Genomic DNA, 17,105 nt, shown 5'->3' on the forward strand with positions numbered 1-17,105 from the left:
GAAAAACAAATGTTGACCCTACTCCCCAATACTCCCTGTCTGTTTTATGATAGGAATTATAATTTTAGGCATCAAGTACATTTTAGAACAATGTCTACACATTTACATAACACATATTCAAAAAATGAAGATATATTGAAAGACTTAAAGAATTGATTTTTAAAAATATTATATTTTGATCAACATCACAAAATTTATATAACTGGCCCAAACTGGTAGATGATGAAATAAGCAATTAAATGTTCTACTTTCCTATGCCCGTGGGGATCCGGTTTAGAAAAGGTCCTCAGTACCCCCTTGCTTGTCGTAAAAGGCGACTAAATGGGGCGGTCCTTCGGATGAGACCGTAAAAACCAAGGCCCCGTGTCACAGCAGGTGTGGCACGATAAAGATCCCTCTCTGCTCAATGGCCCTGAGTGCCGAGCATAGGCCCAAATTTGCAGCCCTTCACCGGCAATGGTGACGTCTCCATATCAGTGAAATATTCTGGAGAGGGACGTTAAACAGTATACAATCAATCTACTTTCCTATTGTAAGCATTATGTGTGCAGTGGTAAGGAGCCTACTAGTATTAGAATAGCATAAAAAAGAATGAACAAATGTTAATAATTGATTTATCAAAAGAAAATTTTTATTTCCGTCTCCTTCAGGACTTTTTTATTCGATTTATTTAAAAAAAAAATGCTGGCCTTATAATGAAGAAAGGGGCCTCTTTCAAAATAGATAATTTCAGGGCCACTGGGTCAGGGGCACCAGGGAGGTACTTTGACTAAAAATAAATTAATGTTTTGAAATCTGCCCTTTGATAAGCAATGGTGCCTCCTTCAAAATTTGTGAATTTCATGGCTTTTGGATTAAAACACAAGCCAAATACAATCGCTGGAAAGTTGTTACATGATACTCAGGTGACCTATAAGGCCCGTGGGCCTCTTGTTGATTTTCTGAGTTTGTTATCTCCAATGTAATAATAATTGATATATGTCTTTACTTCTCATTGTGCATTTTTCCAAGATTAATCTTTTCTTTTTGTTTTAATGAAATTTTCATCTGTTTTGACTTTCAGAATACATCCGATTAGCAGACCAGTATGTTCCAGTACAGGGGGTAATAATAATTACGCCAATGTAGAACTTATACTGGATATAGCCAAGAGAACTCAAGTACAGGTAAATATTCAAACCTGGTTTGTGGTAAGGTCACATTATCATAGAGAGTCCTGAGCTTATTGAATATCTGAAAAATTTAGAATCATTAAATATTAAATTTAATGTCACTTGAACATTATATTTTTTAGTACATGTACAATCCCATCTCCTGAAAAAACTACTCAGATTTGATATTCAGTTATATTTGGTATTCTAGTATTTGATAAGATGCCTATAAAATTAATGTATTCATGTATACAATGTAAGAATCTATGATTATCTTCTGTTTTTCAGGCTGTTTGGGCTGGCTGGGGCCACGCTTCAGAGAATCCCAAGTTACCAAAACTTCTCCATAAAAATGGAATCATATTTATTGGTAAAGTTAATCAATTTTAAGACATACTCTCAGATATCAAATTTAGACACTGTAGCATATATTTTGCAGAAATTATTTTAAAATATATTTTGTAAAGAAATACTGTGAAATCACTAATTCACGTGGGGGTTTAATTTTCGTTGTTTTTGAGGCATGGAAAGACCCACAAATTTATGACCTCTACAAAAAAATGAAAATGTCATATACATTGCTACTAAACATCCTCCAATCACAGAATCAAGTCCTGCAAAGTTAATTTTTCCTCAAACCTTGAAAATTTGACCCCATGAAAATATGTGATTTTACAGAACTACTGTAGAAGTGGAAAACATTGCGGTGTTTTTAATTTCACTATGTTCACGATTTAAGAAATTTCTGCGAACTTTAAACCATCCTGATTATTATTTCACATTATTTCTACCTATACAAAGAACCTGAATATTTACAAACGATTCACCGTGAAATTAAAACCACCTTGAAAGGTTACTTTCTCACAAACCGTAAACGTGAAATTAAAGACGTCTACAGTATTTTTTTATTAACTTATAAAATCATATGTGTATGGGGCATAATCTTCGTCTAATTTGTTTCAAATAGGGTGTAGAGCTATCTTACCTTGTTGTTGAACAGGTCCACCAGAGGGAGCTATGTGGGCCCTGGGGGACAAGATTGCCTCCTCTATTGTAGCCCAGACAGCAAAGGTCCCCAATATGCCATGGAGTGGATCAGGTATATATATTATACTAATATATGGCTCTTTGTGTTTACCAGGGATTTTAAACAATCAATAAAAAGTATTAGATTTTGTAAAAAGTAGAAAAAAAAGGCACTATATCTATATATTTATGATACACTGTACTGTGAAATCAACCATTTTTGCTGTAATGGCATGTCATTGAAGAGACCCTCTTATCTTTGTAATTCATAAAATTTGATTCACCTCTTTATCCACAAAAACAAATCACCATGAAACAGTCTTTCTTCACTGCATCATGATCCTGAAAATTGGACCTTACAAAAATAATTTTATTGAAAATTTCTATTCCAGGCTTGACCCTGAACTACTCTAAGAGTGACAATATTTTATCCAGTGAGTGTGCCCAAGGACCTCAACAGGAAGGTATGTGTCGTGGATGTTGACGAGGGTCAATAAGATCGGGTTTTCCTGTGATGATCAAAGCCTCGGAGGGTGATCAAAGCCTCGGAGGGAGGGGAAGGGTAGGGCATTAGGAAGGCGGAGAATGCCAACGACTTCCCCAATCTCTTCAGACTGGTATTGAATTGAAAGAATTTATTTTGTTGTAAAATGCATAAATAATGACAAGAAATTTTATGCAAGGATAAGGAGAGATACCATATAAGTGAAAATTATAGTGAGAAGCAAATTTATAGGGTTTATGAAAAAAAAGGTATAAAAATATATTTTTAGTGAGAGATAGTTTTAGCAGTTTTATAATGTAAAGAGATATAGTGATAACAACTAGAAAGAATGAATTGTTCAATTGTCAATGGATATTAAATTTTAGCCAGCCTGATCAGAACCCTTGCTGATAATGCCAAATTGAATCCTCAATAAGGAATTTGCTTATAAAGAAATACACTCATTTTGTTTCCAACAGAATTTTTACAAAATTGAGTTTCAATTCTTAACTTTCATCAAAAAGTTTTTACATTAATTATGATGGATCTAAAAGAGGAATCCTGTGTTGTATATTATAGGATTAAACGTTCTTTTTTCAGAATTTATCGATGTGTAAACTCTGCCTTTTTACTAACAAACTGAATAAAAGTGCGAAGCACTTTTATGTTAAGTTTGTGGGTAAAAAGGCAGAGTTTACACATCGATAAATTCTGAAAAAAGAACGTTTAATTCTTATAATTCCAATATTACGATTTTTTTTTTTAATTGTTTAAATTATTTCTCTTTGAGGCCGCCATACAATCCGTTATTTTGTACGGCGTAGGAATACTTTATGCCGCAAAGAAACGTATACAAGATGAATATTGATAAAATTCAACTTTATTTGTCAAAACAATCTATAAATTAAACTTATAAAATCTCATTGAATGTTGTTTAAGTCAACAAATATCGTAAATATGCGAATTAATTCTCCAAAATAATTCGTCCTTGACTTCGCCATGTTGACGTCATTACGAAAGTTGAAGACCGACGACGTCCTCGATTTGCTCTGGTTCGTTCAAAGATTTAGGGAGAATATGGGATCTGTAGGATGTAAATATATGATTTGATGCTGAAAAGGCAAGAGTCTGGGGTACGTTTCTTTTCCCTATCACATTACGATACCAACTGAGTTGATATGGAACGTCGAGAAAATGACAGCATGATCAGCGATTTCAAAATATTTCTCACTCGTGATCCGACAATGACATAAACATAATATTCCCGTCTGTCAGTCCTGTTTATCTCCTTTTCATTCATTAATTCATTTTTTATAAGTTTCTTGTAATCATAATTTAGCTAAAACGGACTAGAAATATCTGTTTTCATTGTTTTTACAACAGTCAAGAAAGTAGTTCTGGTTGAAAAATTCATCGATGTGTAAACTTTTTCTTGAATTTGTTCTCGTCCAATCAAAGCACTAGGAATCGATAAATAAAATTAAGATTGGAATTATATACCGGTAGGTGAGGTTCCGGGACCCCCCATCTTCATCATGAAGCTGGCGACCCACGCCCATCACCTGGAGGTACAGATCCTGGCCGATAACTACGGTAACGCCATCTCTCTGTTTGGGAGGGACTGCTCCATCCAGAGGAGGCATCAGAAGATCATCGAGGAGGCATCCGCCTCTATAGCCAAATTCGAGGTGTTCGAAAAGAATCAAAAGATGGAAAAGGTAGGTAGAGCTTGGGGGTAATTGTGATGAAAAAAAAATCTGTTTATCAACTTACTATTGATACTTCTGAAATAAACTTTTCCCAAGACGCATACTTGCCAACTCACCCGATTTTGTCGGGTCACACCCGATTTTTCAACCCGTAACCCGATTATTTTTTATGACCCAACGGGTCATGTTTATCACCCGATTTTTGCCGATCAACCCGAAAATCTCCCAATTTTCTGGATTTGGTTCGTAAATTAGGTTGCACTTTTTACTTCCAGTTACAACCCAAGCTTAGATCTACGTAAACAATGCCGATGGATTAATTATCAGTGCAGGTGTAAACAATTAACTGGGTGTTGTTTTGACAAATCAATGTTTGAAGTCAATTAAAATGGCTTCCGATAGAACTAAATCGTTATCAGGGCCAACAGGAACAAGTTGAACTAAACACATGTCTCTGATAGAACTAAGAGAAACGATATTTATGTACATATCAAGGAATCTTGGGAAAAAAAACTTTCATTCTAGATAAAATAAAATGATCGATTACAGTGTTGGCCTAACTTCACATTTAAAACATATTGAAGTAGTTAATTAAGAGAGAGGAAAAATAACTTCATAACTGAAATTGGTATTCTTTCAAATTTAGCAGAAACTGAAAAGGCTTTAATGCACACTTACTTCAGGTCAATACTTATACATGAAACCTTCAATTTCCATTTTTTTAACATGCAAATTTAAATGAAATTATGTATGAATTTTTTTTCATAGTAAATTAAATCCTTTTTCAATAAAAGAATTGTAAATACAAAAATACTTTGTATATCTATGTATAAAATTTAATCATGGTAAATATGTCGTGAATGTTGTTATGTGTTATGACCAGATTTTCTACTTTCCAAATCTGGTCATGACCAGATTTTTACATGCTGGAGGTTGGCAAGTATGCCAAGACGTCACATTTTTTTGTGCAAAGTAAAATACTGAATCCTCTCTCACAGCAGAGAAAAGTCTTCTTTTTAATGTATTTTCAAAATAGAGTAGAACTTCAATACCTTGAATGTCAATATTATGCATTTCAATATATCAAAGTCTCTAACCCCTTAATCTTTACATTTTTCACCCTTGTATCTCAAATCCTTTAGTTCTTTAATATTTTTACTCCAACCAGTTCAAGAAAACAAGGTTTGATTGTAAATGTTTTCAGAGACATTGAGCAAGACAAAAATTCTTTGGCCCAAAAATTAACATTATAGCAATTAATCAATGCATGAATATTGTCTAGGCTGCAGTGACTCTGGCTAAGATGGTGAGGTACGTCAGTGCCGGTACGGTGGAGTATCTATATAACGAGGAGACGGAGACGTTCCACTTCCTGGAGCTCAATCCACGTCTACAGGTAGAACATCCGTGTACGGAGATGGTGGCAGACATCAACCTACCGGCCGCACAGTTACAGGTAAAGGAAAAACATAGAACAGATTGCCATTGCTGTTTTTTGAAATTTTTGTTTTTTTTGTAGTTGTAGTAGATGTATATTAGGATGAAATAAAGATTCTCTTGGAAAATAAACTTCCATGCGTGGAATAATATTTTTTTTGAGTCAAATTGTGTCTATAAAAAATACAACATACGTCAGCTGCTTGTTTGCTACCTTTAATTTTTGGCAAATGCAGGTCATAAGAAACAAATACCTGAACATATTGAGTTACATATAGGAATAATTTTATCTGGCTAATAAAATAAGACTGAAAATGTTATTTAACTTTTTAATGCAAGATAGCAACAACACAGTTGATCAAAATTACTCAATCGGGAAAATGAGCTTTGACTTACGTTGCTTATCTCCCTTACGTCAGAAAGGCCCAGTGGCTGTTCAAAGCTTTGCAATGTTTACAAACTGTCGTGTCAGTTGGCAGCTTAATTTTAACAAATATCATTATCATGACTGAAACTTCATCAAGACTCCAACATGGTCAAGGATTTAATTTTCAATGACAATATTGACCTAGTGAATGGGCAACCTATATGATAGGTAGGGCCTATATGTTAAAAACAAAAATGTGAACTCAAACACGAAATTTTTATTGTGTTAATGTTTTAATCAAGTACGGTAATTCAATTTTTAACATTAGACAGCGTTTATCTATATTTACGAGGGTTGTCCGGAAAGTTCGTGGACAACATTGATAATTACTAACAAACATTGATTTATAAAATATATGAAATTATTATTTTCATAAGATTTATGTTTAAATTTATAAACATGCAAGTTTTCAACAAAAACAGAGCACGAATAGTTATATTTTTATCAGATTAAAAAAGACGCACACTCATACCCGGAGCACTAAAATGAAAATTCTTTACGTTACCCGACGTCAAAAACATAATAAGAATACATGTAAATTTTCTCAATGCAGTCACCGTTTAACTCAATACATTTCTTATGTCGCTTTAACCAGTCATAAATATGTGCACAAAATGTTCATGTTTCATATGTAAAATAATATTTAACAATCCTTGTCTCATATCCTGCAATCCTCCATCCCCTGTCGCATAAAAACAATTTTATTTACGGAAATACGTTAAAGTCACGTTACGAAGTACATTTTTACAGCACTGCGATTTCGGAATGATGGTTTGCCTTCACGCATGTCATCCTGTAAACTGTTACTTCCGTCCGAAAATATTATATGCCACTTAAATACTAATGTAATGCTTCTTTTACTATGTTTTCCCGATTGTTTACAAAATGTTTTGGTCTCTGTAGTTGTTTCTCCGATGTCTACGCAGAATTTTATCACTGCTCACTGCTCCACCTATTCCGAAAACGTCCCTTTTTTGAACAATTCCGATCCGTCCTCACATGTTCTTACTTTGATTGCTTAGCCATTTTACAACTTTGAATGTTCAAATTTTGCAGGTTCGAAGTGATAACTTTTGTCAACCTCATAATATTAAAGTCATTCAGATTTCTGCAGAATTTTATAAAATACCAATGAAATTTATAATGTGATAAATAATTTTTTTTTCTCAAAATTTTGCGTTGCTCCGGGTCGCCATAGCAAGTCTAATTATGAAGTCATAATTGTAATTAAACATGTGAAATTGAATCCGATTTTACATTTCTCAGTTCACATTTAGTAAAGGATTAGAAATATGCTAATTATAAATATCAATGACGCAACTTTTTTTTAATTCTAAGCTTGTCCACGAACTTTACGGACAACCCTCGTACATATTCATGTACAACACTACTCCATCTCCCATCTGTCTCTCTGCTCTAATAACAACTATGACAGGAACTAAACAATGTCAACTTCTATTTTATGCGAGTTAGTAGAAACAATTTTAAAGCCAAAAAAAAAAAATGTCATAGCCTACGAAGAAAAAAATAAGAAAAAAATCATGGCTTCATTAAGTGAAAATACATCTATGAAATGTATAATTATAATAAGAATTTAAAGAATAAATAGAAATCAATTTCTTTTCAATTTAGTAAAGTTAAATAAGTACTACTGTGATGCACTGTACATCTTGACACTAGTATCTTCACAGTCATATATCAAAGATCAGTATCAATGTGACTGTATTGTAAGAATCTCACTTTGAACTTAAAATTAATTTCTTCTTAGTACCCATAATAATTAATGTATTGTCTTTCTATACAAGAATATGATCATGTTGTCATATACTCAGGGATTCTACTGCTATATATCGATATTGCAGCAATATGTGTATTTCAGATCAGAGAACACAAAACTTCAAACATATGCTGACATTTTGAGTGGTACTCGCTTAATATCATGCCTGGACTTCAATACCACTGGTCCCCATGTTTATTTTTGGAGTATACACATTGTACATGAGGGATATTCCTTACATGTTAAAATTTCCTTTTGTTTTTCTATAATTTTTATTTCCCAGTTTTCTTGGACTTAAAAAGGACATTTAAATAAATATTTTTTCGTCAAAAGATGATGAAATCCTCTTGATTTGGTATCAAACATGGAAAATGGTTTTTATTTTGTTTCTGAAGTTTTGATTTACTGGGTATATAGAGTAAGTAATCATATTTGGAGGGTAAAAGCATAGTAATTTATTGTTATAGGATATTCATCAGGGTCATCTTCTGAAGAAAAGCCCAGTTTTCAGTTGCCATGATTTATTAATGACTTGTCAAACTGAAATGAATTAACTACAAAATCATATAACTCATCTAAACACAGACATGCATTTATATTTAAAAAAATATATTAAATATAATTAGCTTCATAAATTAGTGTAGATTTACATTATGTCCAATGATTCATTTAAATCAGTGGGCCTTTGTGACTTCATAAAACCACAAAATCAAGAACGATAAGCAGGTAAGAAAAGTAACAAGTAGCAGGGGTGTGTAATTACAAAAATAAGTTACTAGCCTGTCACTAGCCCATTAACTACTTAAAACAATACATGTATAACATGTGAAGGTTAAAAAAACATTTAAGTTGAAATGAATAAAACAAATAATGGTTTGTGCTTTGTAATTGTCAGGTACCGTAAATCTGGAAATTTTTGCTGTAGATAAATTTTTAGCAAATTTGTACATTGAATTCATAAAAATATTTTTCTTAAAAATAAATTAATAAGAAAATGTAAACAAAGCAGTGGTCATTCGCAAAATTTTGAAACGTAAAAATTAATCAAAAGCATTTTGACCCAAATTCGCAAAATAAAATCAACGTAAAAATTTCCAGATTTATGGTATTTCTCCCAATTTTTATTGCTACAATTGTCACTGAGACGACTGGCGATAGCAACACACAATACATATTAGGTTTAAACAAATTAAGGATTATGATTTTACAAAAAAGTTAATTCGTACATCAATTCAGTTGGGATACATATACAGCAAAACTCAGTTATAACGAAATCGCTGGGACCTTTGAAATTACTTCGTTATATCCGTAATTCGTTATATCAGTATAAGAAATTCATTCAATTTATATAGAGGGGGATCTAAAATGACTTCACTATAACCGTAAATTCGCAATATCCGTGTTCGTACTAAACGAGTTTTACTGTATGTTTATACTTTTGTTTTAGATTCACTAGCCCAATGGGCTAACGCAGTATAGATTTACCATAGCCAGACCTCTAAAATTAGCATGTTTATAAGTAATCTATTCACAGTCTAAAACACAAAAAGGCAACCACAAAATCTTTCATTCTGATCCTGAAAAAAAAAATGCAAAGGAGCTTCAAAAGTCAATATTGAAAACAAGCATAATCTCACAAATTAAAGATTCAAGTTTGTTCAGTTCAAGTGGAAATGAGGCTGATCTAGGTCACAACAGCAGATATGTCAACTTTCTTATCCGATACCAATTACAACAGAATAAAAGGAATATAGACCTTATTTTCGAAATTTGATGCTCAATTCTCATATCTTATATCCCCCAGCCCCGCCTCTAACTTAAATCTTAACAACATGGATGTGTGTCAACGTTTACATGTATGAATTAGTGTTTATTACAATTTTTCATATCAGCATCAAACAACTTCAAAATTGTACAATGTTATGCCATGACAATACGTTAATTTCACAAATGTGGAACCAATGTACATTACATATTAGATACAACCGTTTACGTACGAAAATGTGCATATTTGGAAATTAACCAATACAACAGGTTTAGATATATATGCTGTAATATTTACATCCACTAAATAATTTCTCCTTTATTTCTTAAGAAAACCCATTGCGTTCATCACTGCATGAACTACATTGGCATGTCGCCAGTACAGATTTCTTGATCAGTGGCTGTTCCATCAGTGAAACGTATAAAGACGTTTGCATCATTAATACAATAATTAACCTTTTTATTCAAACTTTAAATGGTTATTAAAACAGATATAAATATAAACAATAAAATGCTTTCTTTGTTTGTTATTACTGGAATGAACGGTTGCAGCTATTGCAGAAAAAAATTACATAACCCGCTTACGCGGGTTATGTATTTTTTCTGCAACAGCTGCTTCCGTTCATTCCAGTACAACAAACAAAGAAAGCATTTTATTGTTTAAATAAATATAAAGATTGCTCCCAAATTATATACATTTACATCAACATGTTAACCGAACAAAGCCTAGCTGGTATACTTACTTATATATATTTATCAACTGTTAAATTAATCAGAATAAAAATTGACTGAAAATATCATTTGAATTTACGAATTAGCAAATTTTTTATTTATTAAATAATTCACCTTTAACATGTATGGCAACTAGATTATTTTCAAACTTAGTAACAGTGTTTTTTTAACTTGTGAGTTATTGTGCAACTCAAAACAATTAATTCATTTCCAGTATACCACTGATACACACGATTCAAAATGTCTTCATGTTTAACAATGAAAAATATTAGAACTGTGCAATGACATGTAAACACACAGAATGGTTGTATAAAAGAAAAGGACATGCAACTGCAATGTTATTTTTCACTGTAAATACTTGTACACTGTCAGTGTGTTGGTGCCATATTGTCCTACATAGAGATTATTCTCATCATCCACACACACACTACGAGGACTGCGTACCCCTTGTTGTTGTGTGAGTAATATAGACAAGAACTGACCGTCCTGATCAAGGAGGTGAACAGTGTTACTGCTAACGTATCCATCACACACCAGGATGTGACCGAGGACATCAGTACAGATTCCATAGGGACGGAACCTTGACCCCTGACCTGTGTAGGAGAACCTGTGTTGTCCTGATTTATTCACCACCACTACACCTTTACCATAGTCTGATGTACAGATATCTCCATTGATGTTTTCTGTGATGTAGCGTGGATTACTATACAGTCCCTGTCCTTTGTTATCCCTCTGTATGTTCTGTAGTTCTTTTCCTGTCTTGTTGTACCTGGTGACTTGACCATACATCCCCACTAGTAAGTCCCCGTTGATGTGGGAGGAGTGTATGCTGAATGGTGTCCAGTCTCCAGTTTTAATAAATTCAGTGATATTATTATCCTGTGTTATCCTGTTGATGACTCTCTTGTTTTTGTTTGTAAAGATCAGATTCCTGTCCTGTGTCACTGTGTGGTAACCTTCACATTCACCACTGGTTTTTATCTTCTGTATCACATTCCTCTGTAGATCTGTTTGGATAAGATTACCAAACCTGTCACTGATCCAGAGTCTTTCTGATTGATCTAGTGATACATGTAATACATTATCAACACCTGATACAGTGAACTCCCTGACCTTGGTGACAGAGGCAGATAGAGACATTGTTTGTTTCTTGTCAGATTTCTTTCTGTCTTCTTTCATCTGTTTATGTGTAGGTTTCATTGCAGTTTGGTAGACACTTTCATTGGACCTTATTTCTCTCTTCTCTGCTTTAGTGTTGGGGACATGTATTTTACCAAGTAATTTGATGACATTACTTTTGTTGTATTGACCAGCAGTAAATCCTGGTGTGACTGGTTTTGTTGTCTCTGGTATGGATCGGATCTTTGGTTTTTTCTCAGACATTAATTTCTGGGTTTCTGTAGAGGACAGGCATCTGTGGAGCTCTTTGAAAAGGTTATCAAGATAAGTGATGTAATCATCCATGGTCTTGTCTTGGGTGTTTAGATCTTCTAACAGTGAATGCTCTATCTGGTCTAACTGCTTCATGTTCTCAGATATGACTGTGTCCACCAGACTTTTCAGGGTCTCACCTTCAGTCTTCATGCATGTTCTGATGTTGTCCATAAGGTATTTGATTTCTGAGGAATCTTTTTTAATCTCTTTCTGTAAATCGTGTGATGTAGGGAGAAAATACTCGTGAATTTTGGAGATTTCCTGTTGGAAGAGTGCAAATTTTTCTACGTAGACTGCTTCAAGATCAACAAATTTATGCCTTTCGTGGTCTCCCATTGTAACACATTTAGAACATAATGGAACCTGGCATTCTTCACAGAGCATGTCCACATCTTTAGTGGGGTGGATTTTGCATTTCTCCACAGGAAGTTGTCGTTTGCGTTGCTGGTAAAGGACCACCTCATGGTTCTTATTTTCTGGACTTTTCAGATGTTCCTCGCTGCATTGTTTACACAATCTTTGATGACAATGGTTGCAATAGAACTCGCAGTTTCTTTCACAGTCTTCAATGCCACATTCTAAAAAGTGCTGGGCTCGGCGGCGAATATCAATTTTAGATAATGCCATCTGAAAAAATAGGATATTATGTTATATACATAATAATATTCTAATTCATATTTGTTTTAGAATTAGGGGAAAACAGATATTAATTATTTGTAAACATGTCAACTGTGTTATAATTATTAATTCAATTTGCTATTCTAGTACACCAATAAATTTTTTCTTGGTTTTTATTCCATCATTCATATAAAAAATGATTTAAATTAAATTACCTTTATTGACAATGTACTTACAGATTTTATGAATGACTTACAAAAGACTGTTGACAGCTAGACGTTGGAATGTCAAAATGAGATTTCAGTTGAGACTTGAACGAGATTTGTAATTTACTTCCTGGATAAATTACAGATAAATACAGATTTAAATACCCATACCTGAGTCCTTTTTAACAGAGCGAAAAATTGCCAGTGCTTGCCAAAATTCTTTACACCTCCATTAAAAAACTTCTATAATGTCACCTATTGTTATAATTGTCTGTGTATATGATTTTACCGATTCAACCAGCACTAGTTGGATATTTAAAGATCCAACTTTCCATCAGTTGGATATTGGTTTATATTTATATTAGGGATGGCAATCGAATACAGAATTGCTAATCTGTTAACCGCAAGACGTTCCAACCGATTAACCAGTTAACCGTATTAAAATATGCATTTTCTTGATGTACATTTCACTTTTTTAGCTCACCTGAGCCGAAGGCTCAAATGAGCTTTTCTGATCAAAATTTGTCCGTTGTCTGTTGTTGTCGTTGTCGTAGTCATTGTCGTCGTAAACTTTTCACATTTTCATCTTCTTCTCAAGAACCACTGGGCCAATTCCAACCAAACTTCGCACAAAGTATTCTTGGGTTAAGGGGATTCAAATTTGTTCAAATGAAGAGCCCCGCCCTTTTCCAAGGGGAGATAATCATAAATTTGTTAAAAATTAATGGCATTTTTAAAAAATCTTCTCCAGAACCCCTGGGCCAGGAAAGATGAAACTCATGTGGAATCATCCTCAGGTAGTGTAGATTCAAGTTTGTTCAAATCATGACCCCCGGGGCTAGGGTGGGGCCAAAATGGCTGACCCAAGTTTTACATAGGGAGGGGGGGTGGAGGAAATTCAAGCCTGATGTGCTCAGGTGAGCGCTGTGGCCCCTGGGCCTCTTGTTCCTAAGTAGATCTATTAATATATATACAAAAGGACTAATGAAGTCTAAATATTAAATCATTATATTCGTCTTGATTCTTGCTTTAAGAAAAACAAGATTCAATAAAGACTGGGAAAATAAAGAAAACGACGAATCATGTCACAGGAATCATTGATATTTTTTCAATGCAGATTTCACATACGATAATTCTGTGTTACAATACTTAATTTACAAAGTTTGTTTAGTAATTGATTCGATAGATAACTGCCAAAAAAAAAAAAACAAACATCTTACTTCACAGTTCTCAACGTGGATTTAATTATCATTAAAGAAATTCAGACGGTGAGGGTAACGACATGGTGTTTTAACAGTAATTAACACTTCAAACACAAAGTGACCAATTACCCTAAATCTCAATCCAGAGAAGTCAGCTTGGTTATATGTTATATGTTGTATATTTTGTGTATTACAGATTGCTATGGGTCTGCCCCTGTACCGGTTGAAGGACATCAGACAGCTGTATGAGGTGGACACCTGGGGGGGACAGTCCTATTGACTTCTCTAACCCCTCCATACACCCTCGACCCCGGGGCCATGTCATAGCAGCCAGGATCACCAGCGAAAACCCTGACGAAGTAAGATTCTTTAAAATTAAGACATCAAAATTTGTTGCAGCAAAATGAGAAGGAAAACTCAATCCATTCATCAGAAAATTGAGTATTTTCCCTTCCTGGAGTAAACTTAATGTTTCCCTTCTTTGTGCTACCATACATTTTGGTTTGATGGCCAGGATAAATATTCCTTTTCATCGTTGTGGAATCCCTATCATGAACTTTATAACTTTCATTAAATACAGTACAATAATCATGTACCATATTAAAATTCTCTTTTGGTAGGGATTTAAGCCTAGTTCTGGGACTGTCCAGGAGTTGAATTTCCGCAGCAGTAAGAACGTGTGGGGGTACTTCAGTGTGTCTGCCACGGGGGGACTACATGAGTACGCTGACTCTCAGTTTGGAAGAGAACAGGGAGGACGCCAGAGAGTGAGTATTTAGGGGTGGGGATAAGAGAAATTGGAGAAGGGGGACTGGGGAATTCCAGATATTGCTTGATATCACAATATTTTGTAACAAAAAATTTTGAAATCGATTGCATTTATTGTGATATCAAGCAATATCTAGGGAGGGCTACTAATTGGGAGGGGGTAGTGGGATTAAGAATATTGTCTGATATTATGTATCTATATATCAAAAAATTTTCAAATTGATCGTATTATTTGTTCTGAGTTAGATACTTGCTTTTATCAGAGTCAAAATATTATCCATGAATTCTGAATTTATTTTCTCCATTGATTTAAATTTTTCTATCTGAAATATATGAGAGATCCTTTATTAGGAAGAAATAATGATTTACAAGGCTAATAAATAGTAAGCTTATTAAATAGAAAATGTTTGGAAGGAAGCATTTCTTTATTTCATATTAAATGAATGATAGGAATTTGGTGGTGGCACTGAAGGAGCTCTCAATCCGCGGAGACTTCAGAACCACAGTAGAATACCTCATCAAACTCTTTGAGACCGAGGAATACCAGAACAACAAGATAACGACGGGCTGGCTGGACAAGCTGATATCTGAGAATGTCCAGGCGGAGAAGCCGGACGTCATGCTGGGGGTGATATCCGGGGCACTCCACATAGGGGACCACCAGATCCAGGAGTGCTTCCAGATGTTCCAGACCTCGCTGGAGCGGGGACAGATCCTGCCGGCCACCTCGCTCAAGAACCACGTAGACGTGGAGTTCATCAGCGAGGGCATCAAGTATAACGTCAAGGTAAGGTCAAGGACAGGACGTATTTGAACATTTATACCAAGTTTGATTTTCAGTGAATGAGAAATTTGGATTTCCTGAATGTAACGTTGTAAGCAAAGAGACCAATTTTAATATAATGGTAAGGTCAAGGGAAGGACTTGTTTGAATATTTATACTAAGTTTGATTTTCAGTTAATGAGAAAGAACTATATGCGGTATATTACATATATTTGCCCCCACAAAAGTCATATTTTGAAAACTTCCTGAAATGTGCTGAATTCAATAAATTGTATGAGAAATATAAATTAACAGAAAATATTGTAGTGTCAAAGCAGTGTATTCACAATTTTTGATTTTATGATGTCACAAACTAGTCCAATTTTATATCCTTTTTCAGGAAGAGGACAAAATGGACAAAATTTCAACAATTTTAGCTTTAAAATTTATAGAGCGCAAGTTTGTTCAGGAACAATATTGACATATTTCATTGATATTATCATTATACACATTATATCAAAATATTGATCCTGAACACACATGCGCTCGGTGACTTTTACTCAAAATATTGACAAAATATGTACATTTTTCTGTAAAATTCATAAAAAACTGAAATTTACGTCATGTTTGTGACGTCATTATGTACATATGGCGTCATTAATTATGAAAATATTCGAAATTCAGTGCTTTGAAGTCAGCATATACTCCCCTGTTTAAGAACTTAATTGAATATATCTCCATCAAAGTTTGATTTGGGGGGCAAATATTGGTTATTACCGAATAAAGTTCTTTGTGAATGTTAGGTTGTACTTTTATCAATACTGTACAATAGAAAAAAAATTGTACATCAAATAAATTAAGAATTTAACACTGTTCAGTGAGTTTGAAAAATAATGCTTTTGACAACTTTTTTTTTAGCTCACCTGAACTGAAGGCTCAAGTGAGCTTTCTTATCGCATTTTGTCCGTCTGTCAAGCTGTCCGTCTGTCTGTAAACTTCGCACATTTTCGACTTCTTCTCAAGAACACTGGGCCAATTTTGACCAAACTTGGTACAAAGCATCCTTGGGTGAAAGGAATATAAACTGTTAAAATGATGCCATTGGGCCAAGTCCCCTCACAAGAGGAGATAATCAAGAAAAGACAAAAATAGGGTGGGGTCATTTAAAAATCTTCTTCTCAAGAACCACTGGGCCAGAAAAACTGGAACTTATGTGGAATCATCCTGGGGTAGTGTAGATTCTAAATTGTTCAAATTATGACCCTCGGGGTAGGGTGGGGCCACAATGGGGAATCAAATTTTTACACAGAATTATGTAGGAAAAATCTTTAAAAATCTTCTTCTCAAGAACTACTGGGCCAGAAAAGATGAACTTATGTGGAAGCATTCTGGGTTAGTGTAGAATCTAAATTGTTCAAATCATGACCCCCGGGGTGTAGGGCGGGGCCACAATGGGGAATCAAAGTTTTTCATAGAAATATATAGAAAAAAATCTTTAAAAATCTTCTTCTAAAGAACCAATGGGCCAAAAAAGCTGAAACTTATGTTGAAGCATTCTGGGGTAGTGTAGAATCTAAATTGCTCAAATCATGACCCCCGGGGTGTAG

At 34.2% G+C, this 17,105-nt stretch overlaps 1 protein-coding gene and 1 pseudogene across 1 annotated transcript; one reads left to right on the forward strand and one right to left on the reverse strand.

Moving 5' to 3' along the window:
* Positions 1–15,549, forward strand: part of LOC134228645 (acetyl-CoA carboxylase 1-like) — a 26,133-nt pseudogene extending 10,584 nt beyond the window's left edge.
* On the reverse strand, positions 10,516–12,628 carry LOC134228644 (tripartite motif-containing protein 2-like). Its single transcript, XM_062710324.1, has one exon. It carries the CDS (start codon positions 12,566–12,568, stop codon positions 10,853–10,855), a length of 1,716 nt encoding a protein of 571 aa, XP_062566308.1. The 5' UTR covers positions 12,569–12,628; the 3' UTR covers positions 10,516–10,852.
* Positions 15,550–17,105: the final 1,556 nt, after the last annotated feature.

Source organism: Saccostrea cucullata, unplaced genomic scaffold (genome assembly GCF_032062105.1).
Source record: "Saccostrea cucullata isolate Sc308-1 unplaced genomic scaffold, CSIRO_AGI_Scuc_v1 ctg4792, whole genome shotgun sequence".
Classification (NCBI taxonomy): Eukaryota; Metazoa; Mollusca; class Bivalvia; order Ostreida; family Ostreidae; genus Saccostrea; species Saccostrea cuccullata.

What these genes read in the sequence shown, in the direction of transcription:
- LOC134228644 (XM_062710324.1), bottom strand. Translation starts at nt 12,568, where the DNA reads ATGGCATTATCTAAAATTGATATTCGCCGCCGAGCCCAGCACTTTTTA.